The sequence below is a fragment of the Lonchura striata genome, chromosome 8, assembly GCF_046129695.1.
Source record: "Lonchura striata isolate bLonStr1 chromosome 8, bLonStr1.mat, whole genome shotgun sequence".
NCBI classification, from domain to species: domain Eukaryota; kingdom Metazoa; phylum Chordata; class Aves; order Passeriformes; family Estrildidae; genus Lonchura; species Lonchura striata.
The window spans coordinates 21610081-21635509 of record NC_134610.1 but is presented as its reverse complement, the minus strand read 5'-3'; the positions used below and the strand labels follow the sequence as shown (position 1 = coordinate 21635509).

At 41.7% G+C, this 25429-nt stretch overlaps 1 protein-coding gene across 2 annotated transcripts in view; it reads left to right on the top strand.

Moving 5' to 3' along the window:
- Nucleotides 1-25429, top strand: part of CHN1 (chimerin 1) — an 88474-nt gene that overhangs the window by 48585 nt on the left and 14460 nt on the right. For both annotated transcript variants that reach the window (XM_077785063.1, XM_021552393.3), the window contains 2 exons: nucleotides 11367-11444; nucleotides 24181-24265. In XM_077785063.1, coding sequence (XP_077641189.1) covers nucleotides 11367-11444; nucleotides 24181-24265 — 163 coding nt within the window. The remainder of the gene's footprint in view (nucleotides 1-11366; nucleotides 11445-24180; nucleotides 24266-25429) is intronic.

Here is a 25429-nt window from a genome sequence, read left to right as displayed (position 1 = left end):
AGCCCTAGCCTCTCTTACATGTACTGGTAGAAATTTCTTTGTTTTGTAACTGGGATAGATAGGCTAGTACAAGACACACAGGGAGGGAGGGAGGACTCTGCCTTTGCTCTTGAAGAGCCAAAGAGAATAGCTTTCTCTGGGCACTCTTCAGGGGGAGAACAAGTTTTCCTACCCTAATGGACCTTAGTAGTTGGGACACAGAAATACAGAGGTCCAGCTTAACTCCAAATGAGCAATGGAGAGTTGTTGTGACTTCAGTCCTCTAGCATGCTGCAGGAGTCTGCTGCTGACCTTCCCTATGGGCCTTATACTTGAGGCTTCCAAAAATGCCACCTTGAGATTGAGTAGACACATATAAGTGAATTACAATCTTCTTTCAATCTTCTTTCCCCTATTTTTAAAAAACTATAGCTGCCCTTGACATTTTATGCCTTCTCACAACTGAATAATCATCCATGCAGTGGCCACAGAAGGGAAAAGGTGGGTCTCTCTCAGAGCAGCCTCTAAAGCAGGTGTGTGGTTCTGATTTATTGCTTGTGCAAGGGTCTTTCTGCATGGTGAGGGACTGCGGTGGGTTGCTAGCTGGCAGCTCCCTCCTTTGTTGTTCTCATTCCTTAGCTGTGTGAGTTTGGGGTCTTTTTTTTTTAACTCCTCCTCCCATCTGGCATCTCCTAATTATTTTCTATTACTAATCACTTCTACAGGAAACAGACTGGACTGTTGAATTAAGAGCCCTATAAAAGGATAATTTTGTTATTTACAGGTTTCTTAGCACACTTAAACTTTATAATGTGACACTGTATAGCTGGTGATAATCACCTTGGGCTATGATTGTGTCCAATCTCATAAACTGGGCAGGGTCAGGTCTGGTCATTTGTAGAACATGAGAGTCTCAAGGAGAAGCTGGGGCAGTGCAGCTGGTAGCACCTTTGGTTGTGAACTAATGTATGAAATATCTTGCATTTTATGCCTTCTACAGCTCTGTGTAGCCAGTTCAAACCTGTGCTAGAAGTCTGACTAACAGGGATTTTCTCCTGTAATCTCTCTCTTTATTCAGATAAACAAACTCCTTTCTCTCCTTGCTGTTTGTTCTGTGTGTGTCTAGATGGGAGCAGGGAAAGCATTTTACATGGCTCACTGTTTACATGCTTCCAAGTACAATACATGTCTTTTGACTTCTGTACAGAGATGGAAAGGATGTGGAGCTGTGGTGGTCTGATGTGTCACCCCCATCCAGTTAGAGAAGGCACATCTGCTCCACTAATAATTGCCCAGTCATAAGTGGTTACCAAATGCTTAAGATCCATGGTGAGTGAAATGCTTGCTTTAGAGGTGGTAGCAGAAAGAGAAGTAGTTAGGTATGTCTAAAATAAGTATTAGACTGTGAAAGAAAAGAAGAACAATATTTTTCCTGTGGTTAATGCCAATAAGCTGATATGTTCTGGTTCTTGTTTCTTTCTTTTTAATCTTTCACAAGAAAAAAAATATTTTCAGCTAAAGCTTCTCATGCTTAATTTTAGTCTCTAGCTGAATGTTTTCTGACTGAACAAAGTAAGGAGAGCAGTTTTATTACTGAGCTCAACAAACTACTTGCTCCTATTATTTCAAACCTGTCACACTTGTCATCAGCAAAGACAGCAACTCTTGACAGTTTTGCAAAGTCTTTCTTTGATCATTAACTTTTAGAACATTAAACTTTTCCATATTTAACCTTTCTTCTGCATGGTATCAGCAGTTAGAAACAGTGTTGCTTCTGGCATCTAGTGTTCCTATAGTCCTAATGTTTCAGTAAGGTAAGAATCACCACACTGAAAATTCTGGTTCTCAGTTTTGCTCTAATCTTCATCATGTTAGTATTAGTATTCCTCAGTTTAAACTTCCATACAATTCCCAAAGTAAGTAAAGGATGATTTGTGTCTAATAGTGAAGTTCATATTATAATGCCCTTTGAACATATTGCTGTGTAGTGGAGATTATTATTGCATTTTCTTAGAGCTTTAACAGTTAGAAATAAGTTGCCTAAGGAACCTTAGAGCTAGTATCACAGAGTACAATATCTTGTATTAAGCCTTAGTCATATGTGTATGTGATTTAATAAATTTTTTCATGTTTTCCAATTTGTGAATTAGATTTGTAGCACTTAGAGGAAAGCAGCTTTTACCCTATTTGAGAGGGGATTGGAGAAATTCTGTGAAAATATGAAAATACTCTGTTCCCAATTTCCATTTTGCATGTAATGGTGAAACATTTTAAAATCTCTATGCTTTATATTATGTGTCAAATAGTTTATTAGTAGAAGATTTCTGATTATTTTACATTGCTGGAAAAGTCTTGAAGCCATTTCCCAAGGTTAATATGATAGTGAATTACATTTGCATTCAGGCGTTTCTGTGAATTGGATGATGATTAGAGTAGCAGTATGTTTAATGCAAATGCACAAAAATTGCAGAAAGTATCCTGTGTTATGTTTCACAGAATTTCAAGTGAAGAATCTTTTAATTTCAAGTGAATCTCAATTTCTTAAGTGACAGTTTCTCATTCCCTCCAGCTCCCATCCCAATCCTTGCTAGCGCTGGTCGCAGCTGCTGCCTGGGAGCTTCCCATCACCTCTGCCACACTGCAGTTCTCAAGGCAGACTCCCTGCTCAGCAAGCTGATCGTGCTGAGAGCTTCCTGGACATTTTTTTATGGACCTGATGGGTTAATTCTCTTGGGCTGTTTTTATTGTTGAAAATTCACACAACTTCAGGGTTAGAAAACTTATAAAAGTGCTAGTTGATGGTGGCAGTACAAATGAAAAATTGCCCTGTAAGGTAAGATGAAAAGCATGCTAAGAAAGAAAGAAGAAGTTGTGCTGGTTTAACATTTTGTTTATTTCCAGTGAATTTAAGTAATGCAAATATACCCTAAACTTAGTCTTCTAGCTTTGATGTGACCTGTACTCAAAATAAAACTATTGGTCAAAGACAACATGCATCTGAAATCCTAGGTGTGGACTGGGACCTGGGACTAGTGTATTTCAACTGAAAATAGACATCAACTAAACATTATGTTGTAAGAAACCACAGTCTTGCTGGAGGGGAAAATGAAAAACCCTAGAGTCTCTCCTGTGTAACAGAGGTTGTATGATCTGTCCACATGCCAGGGCTTCTTCCTTGTAAGGTAAATATTCTGATAGCCAAGATTTATGATGGGCCTTACACTGCCAGCCCCATTTTGAATAATTAAAAATCATTCTATTTTCAAATCAAGTGGTTATTTAAATTTGTTTCAAAGATGCTGTTTTTGACCATTCGAGGTGATGATTTCTTGAGTGCCTGTCTCAAGAATTTTTAATAGTCATAGCTTTCTGTAGGGAAATGGGATGTTTACTTCCCTTATAGAAAAGATTTTCCTGACGGAAGCATTTTAAAATGTTAATTAGGAAGCTTAGAGGGAATAAGTAGGAAAGATGAACCATGTATGTAAAAGGAGAGAGGACAAAATTGTAACACTGGTCAACAGAAGTGAAATGAGCCTTTTCTGAGAATGTGATCAGGGATTAGAAGACTTTATGGGTGGAAATAAACTGATATTTTGTTAATTATTGAAAATGTGACTTTGGGAGCAGACTAATTCTGCTGCCAATTCCACTCTGGTTTCATTCATTGCAGGTTTAAAAGCAGTCTTGATTTAAATACAGATTTATGCGAGGAAGTGGGAGTCCACATGAGACCCATTTGAGGGATGATCAGCCCATCTGATTTTTCAATGTGCCTAATTGCACTGTATAAAACCAACAGACCCTGACCCACTGGTGCAGCTATACCCATGGACACACATGGGGCTACAAAACTGCTCGTCAGAGTCCCTGAGGAGTGTTGGGGAGCACTGGGGGCTACCCGATTGTTTAATTTTTCTGCAGTGAGGTGGTCCATAAGCAGGTTTTTACCATCATAAATTTTGCAAGCACGTTGCATATAGCCATTTGACAACTCTAGTATTCCTTCAAATTAAACATTGTTTTCACCTTGACTCATTGGTTCAAATCAAATGGTAATTCAGGAAGGATTAGGAGACTTTGCATTCTTACTCTTCTTTATGCTAAGTAAGTATGATTATGGACTGAAAGTATGATAAAGAAAGAAACTGTGACAGCACATGTGCCATAGCAACATAGCTTATTCAGGAAGCAGTGGATGGATTCAGAATAGACACTGTGCCAAAGGAGCAGGTGTAGTCTGAAATACAAAGAGTGTTTAGAAATTAATGAGCTGCAGTTTTCAATTATAACATACATTGAATTAGTCTAAATTGAATTACCATGTAGAACAAAAGAAGGCTAGTATTAGATGCATTAGACTGCCAGTCAAGACTAATGTGAAATGAGTATAATACATTAGGTAAGAAAATATTGATGAGACATAAAAAGAAATTTCCATACCATTTGCCCATGTTATACCAGTAGCCAAAACTTCTATTCCACAAGGAAAAAATTAAAAAACACCTTATAAATATATGAGTAGAAACACCTTGTGGATTACACTATTTTCACTATCCCTAAGTGTATACATTTTCAGTTACAAAAAGATAACAGAAGTTGATTATAGATTTATTTTATCTGTAATATTCTTAAATGTATATTATAAAGGAAACGTAACATTTATTTTCTCATCAAAGGGTATGGTTAGACTTCTTTTTTATTTTTATCTTTCCTTTTATTTGAGGAAATCTTTATAACAGTATGGGTCAGATGAGGAATAAAGCCACCAGTCCCTTGTGGTTTCAAACTATTAGTCTTAATAGCCTGTTTTTTCTTACAATACTTTAATTTAGTATATCAGTAATGAAGAGCATTTGCCAAAAGAGGAGCATCCGTGCAGCTGCCAATTTGCATTACATTTTAACTGCTATCACTCCTATAGAGCACATGGCATTTATAAATTACTTTTAAGGTCTTTTTGGAGTACAGTCTGCCTTGACATGTCATGAGTCAAGAGGCTTTTGCTGGAGTGACCCTTCACTGCAATGAATGTCAGCTGAGCCTCGGTCACAGCAGCACAGCTCTCTGCAGAGACAAAGACAAAGGGATGGGAGAAAATGCAGTTATATACCAAAATATATCCCCCCTCCCAAGGAAAAGAATGGGTTGTATTTGCCACTGAAAAGTGCCTTGCTTTTGTACCACTATCCAGAAAAGTAAATGTTCATTGGTTTTGCCTTGCCAGTAACTGAAAGAGAGGAGTGGTCACATGAGTGCTTTTTGCTGGTGCAGAGTTTAGAGTTGTCATTCCAAAGGCCCATATCAGTAACTGCCAGGAGCAAAGCTACAACCTGTCAGCCACTAGAAACAAAATAAACCAGATCCCAATCAGCTGCAGTGACCAGGAGGTTTTAGGCGGAAAGCTACAGAAAAACCTTTCTGTTGGCTTCCCTTAATGTCTCTCTGCTTTTTTATGAGTATGCTCTGTATGGTAAGCACACCACTGGGACCACATATAGTCTTCCCAAATAATGCCTATACACTTTAATTGTAATGAACAATACAGTATTGAAGGAAGTCTCTTTTGATGCAGTAATTTCTAGAAGCAATATCAGGCAATAATATTTTTTCCATAATTTTAACTTTGTATTTTATTATTTATGTGTTTATTTTATTTAACTGCTTTACTTTAAGTCAAGTCAACATTTTGGCAGAGTTTGTTTAATTACATTTTTAATTAAACATTTTTTACACCTTTCTTTAAGATTCTAGATATAAAACGTTAATTTGAAGCTATAGATATAGAATATAAATAGCCATTTCTCTAGATTTGGCATAGGTATTTCACTGGAGGGGGTGGGGAAGGTCTGATTTAATTAGAAGTCAGTCCATTTGGAAAATTTTGTTATAATAGCCAGAACTTTACTCAGGAGTAAGATTTCATCATTTAACCATGACTTAAACCCAGCTTCCCTGTGGGTAACTGAAAGTGGGGCTCGGTGTTGCCTGAGGATTCCATTCTCCCTGAGCACCATGGGGGCCTGAAGGTGTATGTACGTGTGCCAGGTAAACGTGGCTGTGTTGGAATGGCAAGAGAAGTCCCTGGTGGCTGAGGCTGTGTGATGGTCCTTCCCACCCACCTTCTGAGATGCCATCTTTCAGGCTGAACTTTTAATAGCATTCCTACCCTGTCCTCACACCATGTGAGCAGAGGCAGTGCCTGGCATTAGCATTCTACGAGTGAAGAAAATTCACTGAAAGCAGATTATCACCATTTTGATTTAAAAAGTAAGATTTTGAGCTCCTATTTCTCCTTCAGAACAATCCTATGAAAGATATGACTGGGAAAGTTATATTTAGCTTGGAACAAACTTCCACTAAGAGCAGCATTGAGGAAATTGGGCTCAGTTTCACAATCTGACTGATTAGCTTTTGAAAATCATGCACTGAGGCCATAAAATATGCTCATAAAAGTGTTCATACAGCAAGGATTTTCTGAGCATATGCATTTGGCTAAGTTAGCTATACAGTGAAACAGAATACTGCAAAATGTACAGTGGCTCACTGTATAGAAAACTAAATGTCTTATTTCTTGACACATGTACAATAGGGAATCATCTTTGATGTTTTTAAAAAATGCATGCACTATAACTGCTGGTTATTATTAAAATACAGGGAAGGGATCATATTATATATAAATTCTGAAATAATAAAGGCATATTTAGTTATAACAACATGAAAATACCATTTGAGAATGAAAAGCCTGCAGTGTACTACACATGCATTCTGAAGAAAACATGAATCTGTGTTTGAGAGTGGAGCCATGTGCTCAGAAGACTAAACATTGTACTGGAAATGCACGTGTGCTTCAGGATCAATTTATCAACTCTAATCTGGTTATTCTAGGACATGTGATCTTAACCTTACTTGAATTTTTCTGTTTTGGTTGGGGTTTGGTTTTGGGATTTTTTTTTTTTTTTTCTGAAGTAATTTCACTTTATTACTCAACAAATGGGAATGCATTGATTTCCCTTTTTAGAAAGATCATTTGTATGATGTCGACTGAACTGTGTGACTGGATTAAACTTACATAATGTGTCTTTCAGAGAGTGACTAATTGGAATTTACTGCAAGTTGCAGATGACTTTTAAATCAATTCTGTGAAGGCTTCATAATAAGACTTACTGATTGGGAGATTAGTACCAGCAAATATGCATACATTATTCACTAACACTGAGAGCATATAGTGCTCAGAGAACAGCTGTTTCTCCTGCACCCTGAAGGACTACTCCAGGAGAAAGTAAGGAAAGTGGAGAGCCAGTAGGACCTAGACTGAACAACTCTTACAGCTGAGGTTTTACAACAAATGGAAACATTTGAAATAGCACATTACACTCTTATTTTCCTTTTTTTCCCCCCTTCAGTCCATATGTAAATTGTAGAACCTCTAAACAGATGCCATGGTTTAAAGGCCGTTGTGTTGCTGGGTTTGGCTTTTTAGTGTTTAAATCACTAAAATGTACAGGACTGAGGCTGCTCTGGTTGCATGCTCTGCTGAGAAGTTGCTCAGCTGTTGCTTCCAGTCATTCCATTTTCAGTTCACCTTAGTCCTGTGAAATCATGTCCTGAAATTAAATTTAAGAATGACAGCCTTGCAGTTTCCTTCCTCATAGTCTGCACAGCATATTCCTCCCTGCATGTGCAATTGTGATTGCAAATGTTTGTCACACACAATTACTAAGAAACCCAAAAAAATTAAGACTTAGGAAAGCGGAAAGGAAATTACTTTCCTCTCCAGATTTTTATGTCTTTTTCATCCAGTATGTAGCAGACAGTATCTTCAGGCAATATCTTCAGGCAGAGCAAGTTACAAAGATAATTTGCTGGAAAATGAAAGGCTCTAGAGATGAGACTTTGCTGGTGGGTGGGAGTGCAGGAGCCACTAGTGGAGAGCAGGCATTGAATCAAAAGCCAGGCAAAGGTGTAAGAAGAGGAGCAGGACCTGCAGGCTACAGGCAAGAGAGAGCACAGAGAGCCTGGAGCAGGAGAGTGTCTTGGGAGTGGATAGCTTCCTGCAGGATTTAAGCCCAGGTCCCAGACTTCACGTGTTTGCTCTCAGGGATGACTCATCTCTGCAGTGGCTATGGCTGCCTGAGGACAGTGGCTTGCTCTCTCTTACTTTATTATCTCACATACTAAAAAGTGAAAGATCTGGACCTGCCTGATGATCCCAACTGTTGTCAGGAAAGTATGTACAACAGAAATTTCATTCTTCAGTTTGGTTTTCAAAACAAGGGATTTGTTGTGTGTAAAGAAAAGCATTAAATAGGAAAGCCAAACATCCAAAGTTAGGCAATGGCAGAAGAATGAGCATACACATTATAAAATTGCATCAGCTGAAAGCAGTTGTATAAATTTTAATTTTTCAGTTGCTATGGCTTTAACTTTGTTTCGATCTCTGTTTCTGGGGTACACCACTGCAGAGCGTATAGCCCAGGCGAATGGCTGTAAGGGTAGGTGGTGAGCCCAGTACTCCTTTATTTGTGAACAGCAGAAAATGCTGTGCATTGAACAATGGGAAGCTGATTTATGTGGAACCAATAAGCAGTCTCTGTTAGAGTACTGTAACATAAAGCAGTGTTAAAATTAAAATTCATAATTGTATAAATACTTTCCAGATTAGAATGCATTTTCATAAGTACAACCATGAGATAGGACCTTTCCCTGTTGGGTAGTTTTGCTTACCTTTTTATTGGCATTCTTAGATTTAATTTTCCAGGATCCAGAGATCTGTTTCTACTAGCATGACTCTAAAGTGCCATTGAAAATAACTCAGTTCTTCAGAATTAGGAAAAGGGAAGCTGACAATTAAGGAGTAAGTATACAAAAAACCAGATATCTGCTCTACTAGTGATTGAAAGGGAATTTCAGCCCGCTTTACCTTGCTTCTTAATTGGAATTACACAAAATAATAACAGTTGATTCTGATAGTAAATTTATTGTTGAAAATCACTATGTTATTTATTTCCAAAAAATTCAATTTTCAAATAATTTATTTCTAAAATGAAGTTTTGGTGATGCATTTATTTCCCCTTAAAAAATAAGAAGAATTTTAGGTTGCAAAGAAAAGTGTAACGAAATGTTTTTAGAATTCATTATATACTCCCTGAGCCTGTTGTCATTCAAAGTTGTTTGGGAAGGATGACCCCTCTGGGGCAGGTGTAGGTCTACCTTGTTCCATGAGGACTTTCACCTGATGTAGTTCTTGGGAATTAAACTATGAAGGGAGGGGAGAGGAGCGGAGCTCCCCTGAGTCCATGCTATTTTCACACTTTGTGTAGATAAAGTGTCAGTTTTTATCATCTCTTACTTGTCGTCTCAGTTATCTTGATCTTCTGTTGCCATGGAGTGTTAATACACTTGCAAGGACAGACAGAAAAATGCCAGAGGAGCATTCACCTGCATTAGAAAGGAGTGGTTAAAAGCAAGACAGGCAGATTGAGGTAGTCTTTTGAAAAGTATTTCTTAACAGGAAGGATCAAGCAGCCTCCTGCCTGTATTGAAACCGGGAACTGAGTCAGACCTCTGTATGAGCCAGTAATGCCTGACAGCATCTTCGTGAATAATCTGTAGCCAGTGTTTCAATTATCAGTTGTATTGCAGATTAGTGTTTAGTGAAGCACCAGCCTTGATCCCTAATCTCTGCACCATGATCCTGTGCTGAAACCCAGCAGATTTTTGAAACCTGTCGGGAAGGTACGGGTGGCCACACAGGAGAACAGAAGAGGGGCTCCCAGTGAGCACTATTCTCAGCTGTATTGGCAGGACCGCGCTAAACTGGAACACTGCGATCCAGCTGCAAAGCACATACCAATTCCACCCAGAAGCTTGTGACAAGCTGTGCTTGTCGTCGGTTTCTGACTCAGGAGAGATAAAAATACCTCCGCTGCGGCAGGGAGAGCGGTTGCAGTGCGGCAGGCTGAGCAGGGGGAGGGAGGGCTGCGCGCCGGCTGTCTGCACGGGCAGGAAGGGAAAGGTCCCCTGGCACCTGCGTCTCAGCAGGGCGGTCAGCCCCACGCTGCAAAGCTTGGCTGGAGTCAGATCAAGGGTCCCGTTTTGCTGTCTCTGACAAAGACCGTTCGCAAATGCTTGGAGAGCACGGGAAGGCAAGGGGCAGAGTGGCCACCGCGGTGAGCCCTCCCGGCTGTCAGGGCTCAGCTGGAGGCTCGCCTGAGCTCGGCTGCCCGGGGGGGCAGCTCCGGGTGGGTATGGCACAGTCTGCCCCGCTCCTCTGTCAGCCCCTTGATTCGGCTCCTGCGGCAGTTCGGGGCTTTGATGGTTGTGTGAAATAATTTGTGTGAGGGCTGGCCAGGACCAGGCTGCCCTGTACACATTTCGTCGTCAGTTGCATCCATCTAAACTTTAGGTTTCAGTCCAGTGGAGACTGTGGTCATTCACCTTCTGTTAGGATCTGTAAATTTCTAAGGAGAGGCGTCACCAACAGTTCGGGGTTCCGGTCTTTGCTGCATGGAGCGCTGCAGTGAACTTGGGTTGACATTTGTGTTCACATTACTACAAGGTGTGAGATTGGTGAGCATGTTTTCACGCGAAAAGTGCTGAAAGCGTAATTTTAAGGGGAGAGGGGTGCCCATCAGCGCTCACATTACCCGCTCCTGGCCGTACCTCTTGCTGCACGCCAGACGGGGGGCTCGGGGAGAGCCGCTTCCCGCCGGTCCCCGGGGCTGCCGCTCGCTGCCCTGCCTCCCGCGGCATCGGCACCCCCAGGAGCGCAGAGGTGCCATTTCCTAGCGGTGCGCGGCCCACGCCGCGGCGCCTCTCCCGGAGCGGGGCCGGGCGGGGCCGGGCCGTGCCGGGCGGGGCCGCTCCGCCCCTCTGGCCCGGGCCCCATTGGCTGCGGCCGCCCCGGGGCGGGCCCGCTCCGCTCCGCTCCGCGCGGGGCCGCGGCGCGCCCGCGCCGGGCGGGAGCAGGGCGCGAGGCGTGCGCGTCCCCGCGCCCCCGAGCCGGCCGCCGCCGATGGAGGCAGCGGCCGCGGGCTGCGCGTCCCCGCCGCCGGCTGCCGCCCGCCCCCGGCCCGCAGGCCGCCCGCCGGCAGCGCCGAGCCCCGCGCCGCGCCGAGCCCGCGCCCTCCATGGCCGCGCCGCCCGCCCCAGCAGCCTAGGCTGCGGCATGGTCCGAGTGTGACGCGGGCGGGCCGCCGCCTCACGGCAGCATGCCGGCCAGGGAGCCCTGGGCAGCGCCCCGAGCCCGCGGCAGCGCCGGGCACCGCGCCGGGCACGAGGGCCGGCAGCGCGACCTGCTGCTCGCCGCCCTGGGCATGAAACTGGGCGCTCGCAAGGCGTCCGTGACAATCTGGCAACCTCTTAAACTCTTTGCTTATTCGCAGTTGACGTCGCTCGTCCGAAGAGCAACTCTGAAGGAAAATGAACATGTTCCAAAATACGAGAAGGTTCATAATTTCAAGGTAAGACGTTTTCCTATCTAATTTCTTTTTCAGGCAAAGGCACTTTAGCTCGTTTTTTGAAATGGGTCTGGTATTGCAAGGAAATCGGTGGTATGCGCACTGTGACTTTCTAGGAACTTAAAAGCTGCAAGTTAACCTCATTGCTGCAAGTAAACCTCATTCCTGTCATGCAGCAAAGGAACCGGGATTTTGTTGGTGGCTGCTTGTGTGAACGCATTTGTTTCAATAATATTTGCCATATCTAGTTACCTCTTTTATTTAGAATTGGTTTATACTGAGAGAGTTGCTAAAGGTGAGAGAAACTGCAAAGTTTTCTTTCAACTCAAACGTAGTCCAGTTTTACTTTCAACGTAAAAAAGTCTCTTAGATCTATAGTTAGATGGTTAAACTGATTTTATCCCAGTTTGTCGATGGAAAATAGCTTTGGAGGTTAGAAGTATGTTCTGCTGCATCTGGATTGAGCAGATGGGCTGCATTTCCCTTAGTTTCTGGCTTTTCTCCTGTGTCAATTAATTGAGTGTTCAAACCAGCCAGGTTTATGCCATGAGGCTGTTGGATATACTGGCATTAGCAACTACGTTGTGTTTTAATAAAATTTACTTAGTCTTCTATGTAGCTTCTATTTATTGTTCTAATTGCTTTAAACAACCAATGTTCCTTAGTAAGAGCAGTATATGTCAGTACAACATATTCGTGTTTTGTGTCTGTCTGTAATAGGTGTCCAGTAAGGACTGAGTAATGTAACCTTTTGTTGGTCAAATACATTTGATGATAGCCAGTCTTGAAATTAAGACTACGTAAATTGATATTTTACTGGAGTCCTGTAGATGACAGTACAAATTTCATATATATAACTTGAAGGCTAAGTGTTGTCTTTAATGTTAAAAAAAAATCAAACCCAAAAACCTACTTTTATTTCTTTTAAGAGAACAGCAGATTGTTGCAAGCATCCGTTAAATGTCTCCTGTTTTCAGTTTTGATTTCCATCACACACACATGTCGGAATGGGGGAATGTCCACATGCATGCACATATATTAATTTACCTATCCTCCATCTGATTTTATTTAAACTACCTTCTGGCTTTTGAGTGCAGATAATCACCAAAAGTAGAAACTTTATGTGATCAGGATGTTTTGTTTCATTTGATTACTTCCATTAAGCACAAATTTTGAAACCATGTACAGAGTGATATATAAGAAACATTTAATATGAATGCTTGCAAAACATATTTGTGCTGGCTGACAGTTCAATGCAGAGCATTTTTTCGCAGGCTCCTGAGGTGTCCTAAATATCTGCAATGTCTTGCAATTTTCATTTGTTCCTTAGAGTTTGAAGATAATTCGTGCCGATGCCAGCAGATCATGATTTTCCATGTACTACAGTGCATGTAGGATAATAAGTGTTTAATTTTGCACATCTGTGCTCCCTAGTTGCTTTCCTTTAACAGCCTGAAACACATCTGTTTTGAAAATAATCTGATAACCTGATTTTCATTCTTTTGGGTTTGCTTATTTCTTTTTCTTCCATAAACTGTTTATGGAAGGTTTCGGAGCTGTGAGTTTTTCAGTCTTTTCCAAAAACAGACTGTATATGTGCTCTGAGGTCATAGCCATGGCACAAACTTTCCACACAGATTGTTTTCTTTATAATAGTCATACTGCAATTCCTTTATACATACTGTTACCAGAAAAATTTACCTTGAGAAGTAAGTCGTCTCAAGTCAGTGGAATGGAGTGGCCTTTCACAGATATTTTTTGCTATAAAAGACTAGAAGGGGACAAGCCCCTTACAGGGTATGCTGCAACCAACCTTCCCATGGAAGGAATGCTGCTGGTGTTCATGAACTCTAAATGTGTCCACTCTCCTATCAGAATAAAAAGCAAAAACATAAGCTCTTAAGAGTTATGTAAATTCAGTAAGTACTGTGTAATGGCTCTAAAATGAATGGCCATCATTAGCTTGTGTGCTTCTCTTCTTTATAATTTCTTTGCATCTGTCAATTTTTTTTCCTCGCATGTATAGATGTCATAATTTAAAACGTCTGCATGAGTCTCCTAGGTTGCCTGCCAAGTAGCAAATCTGCCACCCATGTGGAGAGGAAGGAAATGTCAGGCCCAGAGTCTTCAACCTAGACTTTTGAAACAAATCAAGAAATTAAATAAATTTATCCAGTTCAGCTAATCAACAGTGACTGCTGTCCCTAGAGGCTCCACAGCAAACAGGAGTGTGTCTGCTGCTTTGTACCTCTGCAGCTAATCTGCTTTTTGTGCTGCAGGCACAAGGCACCACACGGGGACCCCTAACCCTCTCCCACAGCTTCTTCGATCAGTCACATCACCACTCACAGAAATGAAGAGGTCTCAAAAATCCTTTTGTATAGGAAATGCTGCAGAATCCTAGTAGAGAGGGGAGAAACAGAGAACTGCACGTGCCCAGCAAGCAGCGGTGTTTCCTTGGAGAAGGGAAGATGACAGCTGCAGCCACTCCAGAGGCAGGCTGGGGTTAGCAAACACCCCAGGGACTTGACCACAGGCTAAGGGACCTCAGTTCTCCCTGCACCTCCTGTCTGTGTGGGGTGGGTATTTGGGAACAGTGCAGTTTGAACACTCAGACTCTGTTGCCTGCAGCAAAGCTCAGGTAGAGGAACATGGTGGCAGAGGGGCAGTGTAGTGAATCGTCATCACAGGAGTGCAGTGCCTAGGGGAGGGGTGAACATGAAAGCTGCTTTTAAATTATCAAGAGGTCTCCTGAATAAATCCATGAACCTTTGTTTTGCTCCAAGGGTTGTTTGAAAGAAGAATGTAAAGACAGTTTTACTAGGAGTGCTGACATAGCAGGGTTTTTGAGAGGATTTAATCTTACTTAAATCTCCTGGAATGTGAGTTGTCTCCTGCCTGAAGGGAACAGGCTGGGTAGCCAAGGTGACAGGGAGCTCTGCAAGCAGAGCTGGCTGGTAATGATCTCCAACTCGGTAATATTCTCCTGGCTGGGGAAGTCTGGTCTCTCATGAGCACATCTCAAATGCAAATATAGGGTGTCTGAACTGTCTTTAATTAATCTCCATAAGTAAAGAAAGGGATGATTATTTATAAATGTCAGCTCTGACTGAGTTTTAAATGCATGTCCTTCAGGATAAAAGCTAGGTGTGAAAAGTATTCTACTTATAAGCATATTTTTGCCTTTTCCAATTTATTAAAAAAATACTGATATTTCTACATTCTTTTCTATAAATCTAATATAAAAGACCCATTTTCTAATAATTTAAATATATCAGATTAAAGAGGTTTACATTGTTTGATACAGCATTTTATTTAGCTCTAATTGAATAATGGAATTTGACATGAGTGTGATTTGATTGGGTCTATCTTTTTGCATATTTGGATTACTTTAGATCTTTTGATTTCCTTCCTTTTACTGTGCTTTTCTGAAATCCAGCACACTGAGATCTCTTGTAAAATGAGTCATTTGACCAAATGAGGGCAATCACTTCACCACCCTTAAAATTTCATCCCCACCTTTTCTCACAGGAAGGCTTTTTCTTTCTTTCAATTCACCTACTCATTATGGGGAATAAATCTCCCCACAGTCTGTGGTACAAATGTATCAATGTGGACAGGGTTGTGAGTGAGTGATGGATATCAAGCTCATTCTTCCACCCACTGTAGATGAACAAGAGTATCTTCTATCTGGAAGCTCTGGGAGCGCCTGTGCTGACAAGGAGCAGAGCTGAAGCCAGTGGGGTTATTTTCTTACAAAAAGAACTTAATCATAGGGAAAAGTTCTGTAACAGAAGAGTTTACAAAGTTCTGTAACTTCATAGAAGTGGACAGAATAGATTCATACATAATCATTCCCATAAATTTCTTCTACCCCTGGATCCTCCCAATAAGAATGTTTTTTACTGTCCCTTACAATTCTCATAGTTGCTTATATTGTCCCCAAAAGGCAATAACTGTGGTAGCTTGTAAATTAAAATAAAATTTCTTACTCATCTGATATTTAATCTATTCCATAGGAAGCAGCTGGGCACTTCTGGGCAGGCAGATGAAGGAGGAGGTTAAGGCAATAGAGGAACTGCAAATCCAAGGAAAAAAGGGGCAAAGTGCCGTGTGGATGGGAAATGAGAGGAGGACCAGGGGAAGCTCTGGGTTGGAAGGTGTGAAGTGGGTTCTAGGCCAAAAGACGTAGACAGGTAATCCAAGTGGGGTTTAAGGTTTTCTCCATCTTCTCCCTCTGGTGAGGCAGTTTACTAGGGCAGTAAACACGTAAGATTCCCCTTGCTCAGTGCTCTTCACTTTCCCACTCTTTATCTCCTCATCTCTCCATTTCTGCTCTTGGTTTTTTTCAAAACATTCCATAGTTTTTTGTCCATACAAAAGGTGCATCTAATGAGGTACCTTCTGCCCTGGGTCCACCCTATCTGACATGGAATATCTTCTGCATCTCCTCACCACCTGGTGCTGTGCTTTGGACTTGGGCACTGACCTCACTCCTTCGCCTGTTGCTTGCATGGGGCTGGGGAAAAATAAAACTATGCTTGAAAAATATTCTTGATAAGAAGGGCAGTTGTGGAAGAGGAGCTAGGATTTAAAGGATGAAGGAAGAAGAAGGTGGAAATCTGAGATTAACAGCAAGAAATCTCCTGGGTTGTGAAATTTATTAGTCAGTGCAATAATTTCCTGATCACTTGGCAAATTTAAAATAAACCTGGACAAAACACCTTAAAGGTCTTCACTCCCCTTCAGCTTTTGTGACTCATAGGCCCTGGGGAAGTTTTAGCTCCCTTGGCTGGTTACAGGTATTCCTTCAGACATCTCTGGCTCCTGATGACTTGAGCCAGCAGAACACCCTGCAGGTGTTTTCTTACTGCCACTAGTCCAAGGCACAAACCCACTCTTCTGCCTAGATTAGTGCCATGGTGCTTCACTGAAGCAAGAGGGTGTCTGCCTGTCAGGACTGCTCTGAAAGCTGTGCTTCCATGCATCATTTTCCCCAGGATATTGTCTTGTTTCTCTCTTGCATTTCACATGACAAATCTATCTCCAGAAGACATATTTTTTGCTGTCTCTTTGTGCAGTGCTGGGTACCTCATGCTGTTTCCTAGTCACTATCTTACTAGTGCTGAGGGCACAGCCAGTTAATTGTAATAAATAATAGTTGCAACACTGCTTGCTTAATCAGTCAACATTAACAACATAATTCCCTTTCAAGCCAACAGTTCTTCCAGAGAGATGTTTTTCCATGGTTGCTTAAACTGAGTTAGCCAAGGTGCTGATGAGCCATGTTAATTTGGATTCCTCATCCCCCTCTTCAACTGAAGCAATATCCTGGCTTTCTCTTTGAGGATGACCTCTTGAAAGGCCAAATGGGGAGCTCCAGACCAGAGAAAACATGTTTTTCCAGAAATAAATGGAAGTAGAATAGAACCTTAAATATGCATAAAGAGTGAAGGCTCAGGTGAGGACCAGTCCCTGCAAAGACTTTGCTAGTATAGACAGACTCAAGCATCACTTTAATGAAGAGACTGCTGGTATTAAAAGGAGTTACTCTGCCAATGACATTTGTATCACATCTTGAAAACAAATAAACCCACTTGGCCCTGGCTCAGATTTTACTGGGGTTATTGCATTTGTGCTGGGTGCTTTGCTAGTGTAAGAAGTCATAGCAAATCATTTCCATGCTACATCTTGTTCTAGAGAGCTTCTCAGCAGAGCCATGCCTAAACACTGGGAAACTGGGAGATGGAAAATGCAGAAGTGCTTCAAAAAGGCCAGAAACTATAACAAACTCTTACTATATTAAGCAGAGCCATTTTTCTGTGACTTCTGACATGAACTCATTTCTATTTTTGATGTTCTGAAAACTGGGGCAGATGCTGATTTGGGGTAAATTGATCTAGTTCCACTGAAAAGAAGATGCTGAATCTTTTATTAGGAGCAGAACTGGCACTGGACATATTTTTGAAATATCTTTAATTGAGCCACTGCACTAATATGAATATTCAGAGAGAGAGCTGGGTGCCTCTAGCATAGTCCCTGGGGAGAATGTGTCTGTTCCCACAGATAAGAAAACCTCAGGAAATTCAATGTTTCTATTAGACTCCTAGGACTTGAGGGGGGATAATGGTTCAAAGGCAGGGAAAATACCTGGAGAACATAACAGGAAAAAAACTTCCCCAAAATGTCTGAAAATACCTCATCAGCTCTATGTTGTTCCTTCTGAAACTCATAAGACAGTTCAATCCAGAAATGCTTTTAGGCATTGATGGACTTTAGTCTCCTAAATTATTTATTTAATGTTACTTGCACTTTTTTTTCCAAAGCAGATTCCAAATACCATGATGTTATTTAAGCCTTTCTGGTTTCCTAGTGCTAGTCCCTGAATTCAGGCTTTACCAGTGATTAGAAAAAAAAAAAAAAAAAAAAAAGGATGAAAGAGAAAAAGCCTTTCTTCTAAATACTCAGTTTATTTAGGCTGTGATTTCGTCCCACCACACCAACAGTTTTTTTTAGTCTGCATGTGTGGATCCTGTGAGTTTGCCTTGTGCACAGCCCAAAGCCAGATCAGCTCATTTCTCTGGTAAGGCTAGGAAGTGCTTCTCTGCAGAGAACTGGGACTTTGCCTCTAGAAGCTTCTAGTGCATGTTATGCTCTCTCATCAACAGCTTTTCCTCCATATTAGCCTTAGAACCATGACAAATGCATTCATTTAGGAATCTCTCAGAAGTTTATATTCTATTTACACATAAGGTACATATGTATATGCAATTCTAATTCTAAGGATTATATTAAATTTTCACCTCTAGTTTCAGATTTTTTTTTGTATGGAGGCATGTATCAAGTTAGTTGGACCTGGAATAAAATGCAAAATGTTTCTGTTTCCAGATCTCAATTTAAAGAAAATTTGCTATTCCATCCTGAAAGAAAGGTGGCCACTTTCACTCAATTTATAAGCAAAAAAGCCAACCACCTGCAATTCTCATTTTTTGTTTCGGCTCTTGTAGAGCACAAACTAACCTCAATTTCCAGTTGTTCCCATCTCTGCTGACACAGGCTGTGCAAACCAGAGAATAAACAAGATCTGACAGCTCTTCTGGCTCCAAGTGGGTGAGGATGTGGAGGGAGGTTGTCCTGCTCCACATTCCCAGTGCCCCAGCGGCGATAGCGATGCTATTTATACCCCGTGCTCTGGGCGAGGCAGCGTTCTGACAGCATCTCTCCTCTCCAGAACTGCTGCACAAAGTCATTGGGGAGGTCCCAGGCTGCCTCCCCATGGTTAGCACCCCAGCTGGGCTAAGCAGAGTCAGTCTAGTTCTGGAGAAGGTCTGTTCCACTGCTTTCAGTAACATTCATTTCTGTTACACCTTCAGGTGAAAGCAACTATCTTACAGACACCGCTCTGCCATGTGGCAGTTTCTTGCTTCTCAGATTCCTTGTCAGCAGCAGTATTTTCTCACAGGAGAATTGCCACATGTTGGAATATTTGAAGTGCTTCAAGACCCTTGTTTTAGAGGCACTATCTAATCATCATAATGGATACAAGGACAAATTGAAGCATTGCCCAAACTGATGGTTGAGTTTCTCACTCGTATCTCTTCTTTACCCTTCGCATCCAGGCAATCTCTGTCTGGACCAGGGATGGATGAAAAGGACAATGCCAATTGGATGCCAGCATGGGTGTGCTCAGTGCCTGATAAAATCAACTGTGACAGGGAAAACAGATGTTAATAATATAGGCTGAGTTCATCGTTCTAATTGGGATTTACAATGTCTCCCACATTCAGTTTAAAGCTTGGTAAAGCCCCAATAGGCAGAATTCAGCTGATGGAATTGCAGATCAGTTAGGACCACTGAGCTGACAGTCTCTATCAGCAGTGTCTCAGCATCCTTAGGAATTTGTTTGAAGGACAGTGTAGCCAGCAGACCTGAACCTTTGGAGTACCATGTGGTGCAAATTCTGGAGACGTGGCACATGTTCAGTCCCTGGTGGACTTGGTCTCCTCTCTGAGCCCCAACAAAGCTTCTGTCTGAAGTGTAAGGCTCTGGTAGCCCAAGAGTATAGATCAGCAGTATTTTTTCCCATCCTTTTTCAAGGTAATGTATCCCATCCCACAACAGATGGTAATGCCTGGATTTTCCAGATGCCGTTACTCTGAGCAGCAGTTTGGTGTGGAGGGCTGTGGAAGAGGTGCTCTGTAGGAGCAGGGTCTGATGGAACAAACGTTCAGTGGGACTGTGGCAGCAGCCTCTCAACAAAGGAAGCCTTTTTTGTATACTGTCCCAAACACTTCTGGTTTATGTGTTCAGTGTTGGTTTTCTATAACCATAGTTTTTCAAATCCAGCCCTATTTTCTTACTGTCAGTGGCTTTGCTCTGTTGATCCACCATCTTCCCTCATATCACATTTGCACAGCACTTCACTAATAGTCTCTCATTTTCTTCCTCCCTGCTTTGACAAGTGATAAAATGTAAGTCTCACAGTTAACAATAAAAATTATTATTCCTGGTCTTCATGTAACAATCAAGGGTAGCTGAATAACTGCCTTGGAAAAACCAAAAGCATAAAAAATAAGTGGAGTAACAAGATGCACGGATAACTAACTTCAACAGTGACCTTTATAGAACCTGAGAAGTAATGGGGAGAGATCTGCTTGAGGAGTTCACAGCTTGTGGTAGAATTTGCTGTTGGAGCCACTGCATCGTTTTTTATTGGTTCTCCTAAAATTTTGCCCTTTCTAAAAAAGTTTTAATTAAATACAAAACAAAAATAAGTGACATTTTATAACACTCAGAGTTGTTAATCACAGGAATTAAGTAATTTTTCATTGTGTTAAGGAAATACTTTTTAAGCCTGAGCAAAAAGCTTCTACATAGTTCACAGTAGTTACATGTTTATTATGCCTTGTTGATAGTACAGCAGAGTTCAACGTAGAAATGCCTAGGATATAAACCTAACATGAGGCTCTCCTCTTACCTCAGACTTGCAGGACAGCTTAGTAATAGTATTTTATGTAGTTTCTGAAGGAGATATTTGTCTTTAAAATTATCTTGACTTTTCTTTTAAATTGATTTTCTTCTCCTGGAATTTTACAAATTAATATTAAAACCAGTTTAATTTGTTCTCCCACTCACTCATTTTCTAGATTATTTTAAAAAATTACTCCCATTTGGAAAGAGAGAAGATTTTTGGGTGGGAGTGAGAATGGAAGGACTGGGAGATATAAAGCCTCAGTTGGCAATCCTGCTCTCTCACATTTTATAAGACAGTAAAATCTGCATATGGCAGATGCTCTTTTTTACAAGAGGAAAGAAACCCCTTGTAATTTAAGTCAGGATCTCTGCGACTCTGCTGGGTGTGTTTTTAGAAATTTTTCTGGAAATCATCTGTTTTGAAAACAGACAAGTTGCTTGGCTAGTTTTTAGAATGGGGAATTAAATATCAAAATCAGAATGCTGTATTAAACAGTGTCATGTGATAAATGCAATATTGTTTGCAGGTGCTGGCTCTTGGAATAGCAAAGGGATTCTAAGGTATTTCTTTTTGGTTGCCAGACCCCACCCATCCTCTAACTAGGATTAGAGGCTGTTCTGACCTACCTCAGGAGACCAGTTTTTCAGTGTTTCCTGGCATCACTGCCTGTGTCTGATTTAATTCCCAGAGAGGATGTGTATTCAGACCAGGGCAGGGTTAGGTGTCCAGTTCCACTCCACAGAAGTGGGAATATTGATGCTCTGGCACTGCTGAGATCTGGGAAAAGAAAGCACTGCTCAGAAATCCTGCAGAAACAGAGGCTTCAGAGCTGATCTTGTAGGGTGTTTACACCAGGGCTGGAAGGACATTGGGACCTTTGGGCCTCCTGTTTAATATTGCTAGAGAACCTCCCATCTCATATAAAGGATGAAGCAAGGCAGAGCATCATGGGACACAGAAAAACCCACCCTCACCTTTTAATCTGTTTTGAGTTTGCAATCAGAATAATGGATAAGAAATAGGAATTTGGATGTGGCAGCATAAAGCAGAGCAGGCTCTGGGTAAATCCAGCTGATGATATGGAAAGGCATTTCAGTGTTTGGATGAAGCCTGGCTGCATGGGATGAGACAGAAGTGCTAATGCTGCTGAGACAGTGGTTCTGAAGGGCAAAGTCAGTCCTGGTGTTGTGAAGGGTGACCAGCACATGCAGGTAGGGAAGAGGAGAGGCCACCTTGTCCTTGTTGCTTTTAAGTTGATGATGAGTCCTGTAAACTCTCCTGAGGAGCAGGCTTGGCCAGGGTGATACTAGGGGAACTGGCTGTGGTAGAATCTAGGCGAGTCATAGTTATTACATGTTAGAGAAACTCAGCTTCATTTTAAAAGTTCCTAATATTAAAAACAGGCAGAAGGTTGGAGTGACAGATTTGGGATGTGATAGAGTTTCTAAGGAGAATCAGGAGGAGATGGAAATGTGCAGACTGCAGTGGGGAGCAAAATGCTGAGAAGGAAGAATGGTCACTGCTAGAACAGCCAGTTATAGATCAGACATCTGAGGTTTAGTGAGTAGCAACACTGGGGATGGCTCTGGAGAAGCCAAGCTGGGACTCCAGGACCTAAGGACAGCATTAGAAATGCTTCAGCAGATAGCACATTCAGTGATTTGATATTTGATGAATTAAAATCAGTAACCACAGAGGCACAAGGTAGGATAGTATAATTCTTTTTATTTAGAAAGAACTAATAATGTATCCGTTAGCATTTTAAGGAACAAGACAAAGTTCCCCTCCTTTGTGCAATCAGAGATAATAAACCAAAACAACTTACAAAACTGAAAAATATTGTGAAAAGACATTCTTTATTGGCCAGACTTCTGAAATGTCAATTTTGTTTCAATTTTCCTTAATGGGATTTTTGAGAAGTATTTTAAAGAAGTATGTTTCAGGGGGAATTTGACCCAAGGAAAAAAAAATACGGTGACCCAAATTATGCATTCTTTTTTTTCCCTGAAAAAGTTCTGCTAGTCCTGCAGGCTTTAAAGCACAATGCTTTGCTTGAGGATATTAGAATGTTCTTATTCTGGGAAGAGAACACTGCCAAAACCTGGATAAAAACCACCAGTCTGTGGAAGAAAGTCAAAAGGATGTGGGTAGTGCCAGGTGGGTAATGAAATGTATGGTGTGAAAAATCTCTTTGTGGTGAGAGGAAAAAAAGAAAATGGGGAGTAAAGCTGCTGACAGTGTTGTCATCGATGGCTTTGTGGAAGACAGCCAGAGCTGCGGGGAGAAGAGACCTCGTGGAGCACCTCTCACCTTCCAGAGGCGTGTGGGCTGGGTGGGGACAGAGCGGGCAGGGGCAGCGCTGGGGACAGGCAGGGCAGGGCCCTGGCAGCCTGTGCTCACTTGGGACAGGCAGTCAGCAATCACTTAGCACAGAGTGCATGTGAATTACTTGGTGAATTCAGGAGTAACTTTCCAGAGTGTCTCAGCAGTGTCACTGCTGCTCCGAGGGTACCCAGGGGGCTGCAGACCTTCCTGCGGCCAGAACTGAGCTGTGGCCTGAATTGCTCTGTGGATTGCTGTCACTTGTGGAGTGGCACTTGTGGGATCCAGCTGCCTCTCTTACATCAGTGGCGTGGGGGACACTTGCCACCTCAGTCTGGCCACTTTGCCTTTCTTTCAGTGTTCATAGCCAGAGCTGTGTGCAGATGTCGGGAACAAACAATTCCACCAGCTCCTTCTCCCTCCTGCTCCACGCTGATCCGACCGAGCGCTGCACACACGTGAGGTTACTGCTTGCTCCTATACTCACTCAGTAACTGAGGAACTGTGTGAATTCAGCCTAAAGCAATTTTGCTATACTTCACTGCAAATTTCATTTCTGTATCATCATCAGCTACTAATTTTATTTTCAGCCTGTCTATTCTAAATAGCGGCTCAAAGCCTTTTACACTGGCTAAAGAAGTAATGATTTTCTCTGTAAAGAATCCTGTGGTTTCCAACAGCAGGAGCTTTATCAGAATAAAATCAGAAGTAGTTAATGGTGGCTGCAGGATTTGTAACAATCATGTGAGCCAGGAATGAAAGCAGCATTGGGGTTTTTTTCTTCTTTAGCTTTGAATTTTTTCCTGGTTCAGTGGATTCTTTTTTTTTTTTTTCATTTTGGATTTTCAATATGTAGCATTAGTCTGAAGAAAATTAATTTCCTATTAGAGTTATTCTAAACTGGAAAGTCTCTAGGCAAATTTACAGTGTTTCTGTATGGCACTGGTATTTTTGCCTGGCAGGACTCTTTCCATGTGAGGTGGAATTGTGTGGTCTCCTACCCATTTCACATAGTACGTTATGCAGAGGAGGCTGCAGCAGAAAATATTTGAAATTGAAAAGTGAACTCTTGCACAGTTGCTGCAAAAGCTTTTCCTTGTGGCCAGACTCCTGCCCAGAAAGAGGGGTGCCAAGAGGTGGGAGAAGGGTTATGCCATCTTCTCTGACCTGGTCTTGGAGCAGACCCCCACAGACCCAGTTCTGCTGCTTGGGATGGCTTGGGATGGAGGACTCTGGTTTTCCAGAGGTCTGCAAGAATCTTGGTTGTTAAATCTTTCTTAGTTCCTTTCTTCCTTTCCTGCAGTGATAAAGAGAAGCTTCCAGAAACTGCATGTGATGCCTTCAAAGAAGAGGAATTCTGCACTGTTTACGTGCACTGATACTGATGTCTGTGACATGGCTGGGTCATTTTCTGTAATTTTTCTTTCTGCTACTGTCTTCCAGGTGCACACGTTCAGGGGCCCGCATTGGTGTGAATACTGTGCCAACTTCATGTGGGGCCTCATTGCTCAGGGAGTAAAATGTGCAGGTAACAGTCATTCAGTGTTCTTTTCCTGAGTCATTCCTCACTTGTAACTCTGTAAATGTGCAGCCTGCTCTGTGACACTGGAGCCTGGGTCAGTCTGCTCCTGTCAATGGAAGGAGGAAATGTGTCCACCCTGCTGCTGATGGCTTCAGGTATCTGTTTCAGTGACTCAATGGAATGATGCAGAACACCCCTCCAGTGCTCACAGAGAGGAGACAATCATCATCATTAAGAGATTTCCCCCCCACACACACCCTTTTAGAGTGGAGAAGAAAATGGAAAGATGCATAGTTAGCTTTATTTCTTTTATACCATTCCATGTATTGGTAGGTGTGAGAAAGTCATTGGGGATTTTGATGTGCAAGGTGGACCTCAGCAAATTCCACCTTGCTTCTGTGAAACAGACATTCAGGTTAATTTTATAGATAAACCAGCTGAGTCCCAGCGTGCCACAGACCCTAAATCACATCTACTTGCAAACTGAAAAGGAATTATGAATAAGGGCTGCCTACTGACATGTTACGTAAACATTCAGGTGCTGGTAGAAATGTATTACATGCATGGATATCACTGCAGGCATTTCTGGGATAAAGCTTCTCCAAAGGAATACAGTTTGACAGTTTTATTGATAAGGTTCTTCTGAAAAGAAAGGGCAGTCGGCTTTCTTTCAAAGGCAAAGAAAAGGATCAAAGTGATCAAAATAGTTTTCTGTATTTAAAAAGTATTTTATGACACTCTAGCAAACCGTATTTATAAAAATGGTGCAAAGAGATGTTGATGTATGAATGCCTTCTTATGTTGCCCTGGAAACTGAATTTTCAAGCTAATTTAAGAAAATCTGCTCTGTCTAAAGCTTTCTGAAGTCTTGTCTCAAGGAAATAAGAAGGCTTTTTATTACAGAACTGCAAAATAATGTAATATTTAAGATAATTTCTAGCCACACAAAATTTAAATATTTTTAAATTCTTCACCCATAACTATTTGAATACAACATTTTGTTGTGACCATTACAGTCTGCACTGTCCAGGATGCATTAGAGAGTGCGGCTCTGTTTTAAGACTTGATTATGCAAAAATGGCATTTCCTTTCTCAGTATTTTCTCTGTACTAAGAATACAGGATTGCAGCCATGTCCTCCACTTGTGAGTGAAGATTGTTAGCACGTTTT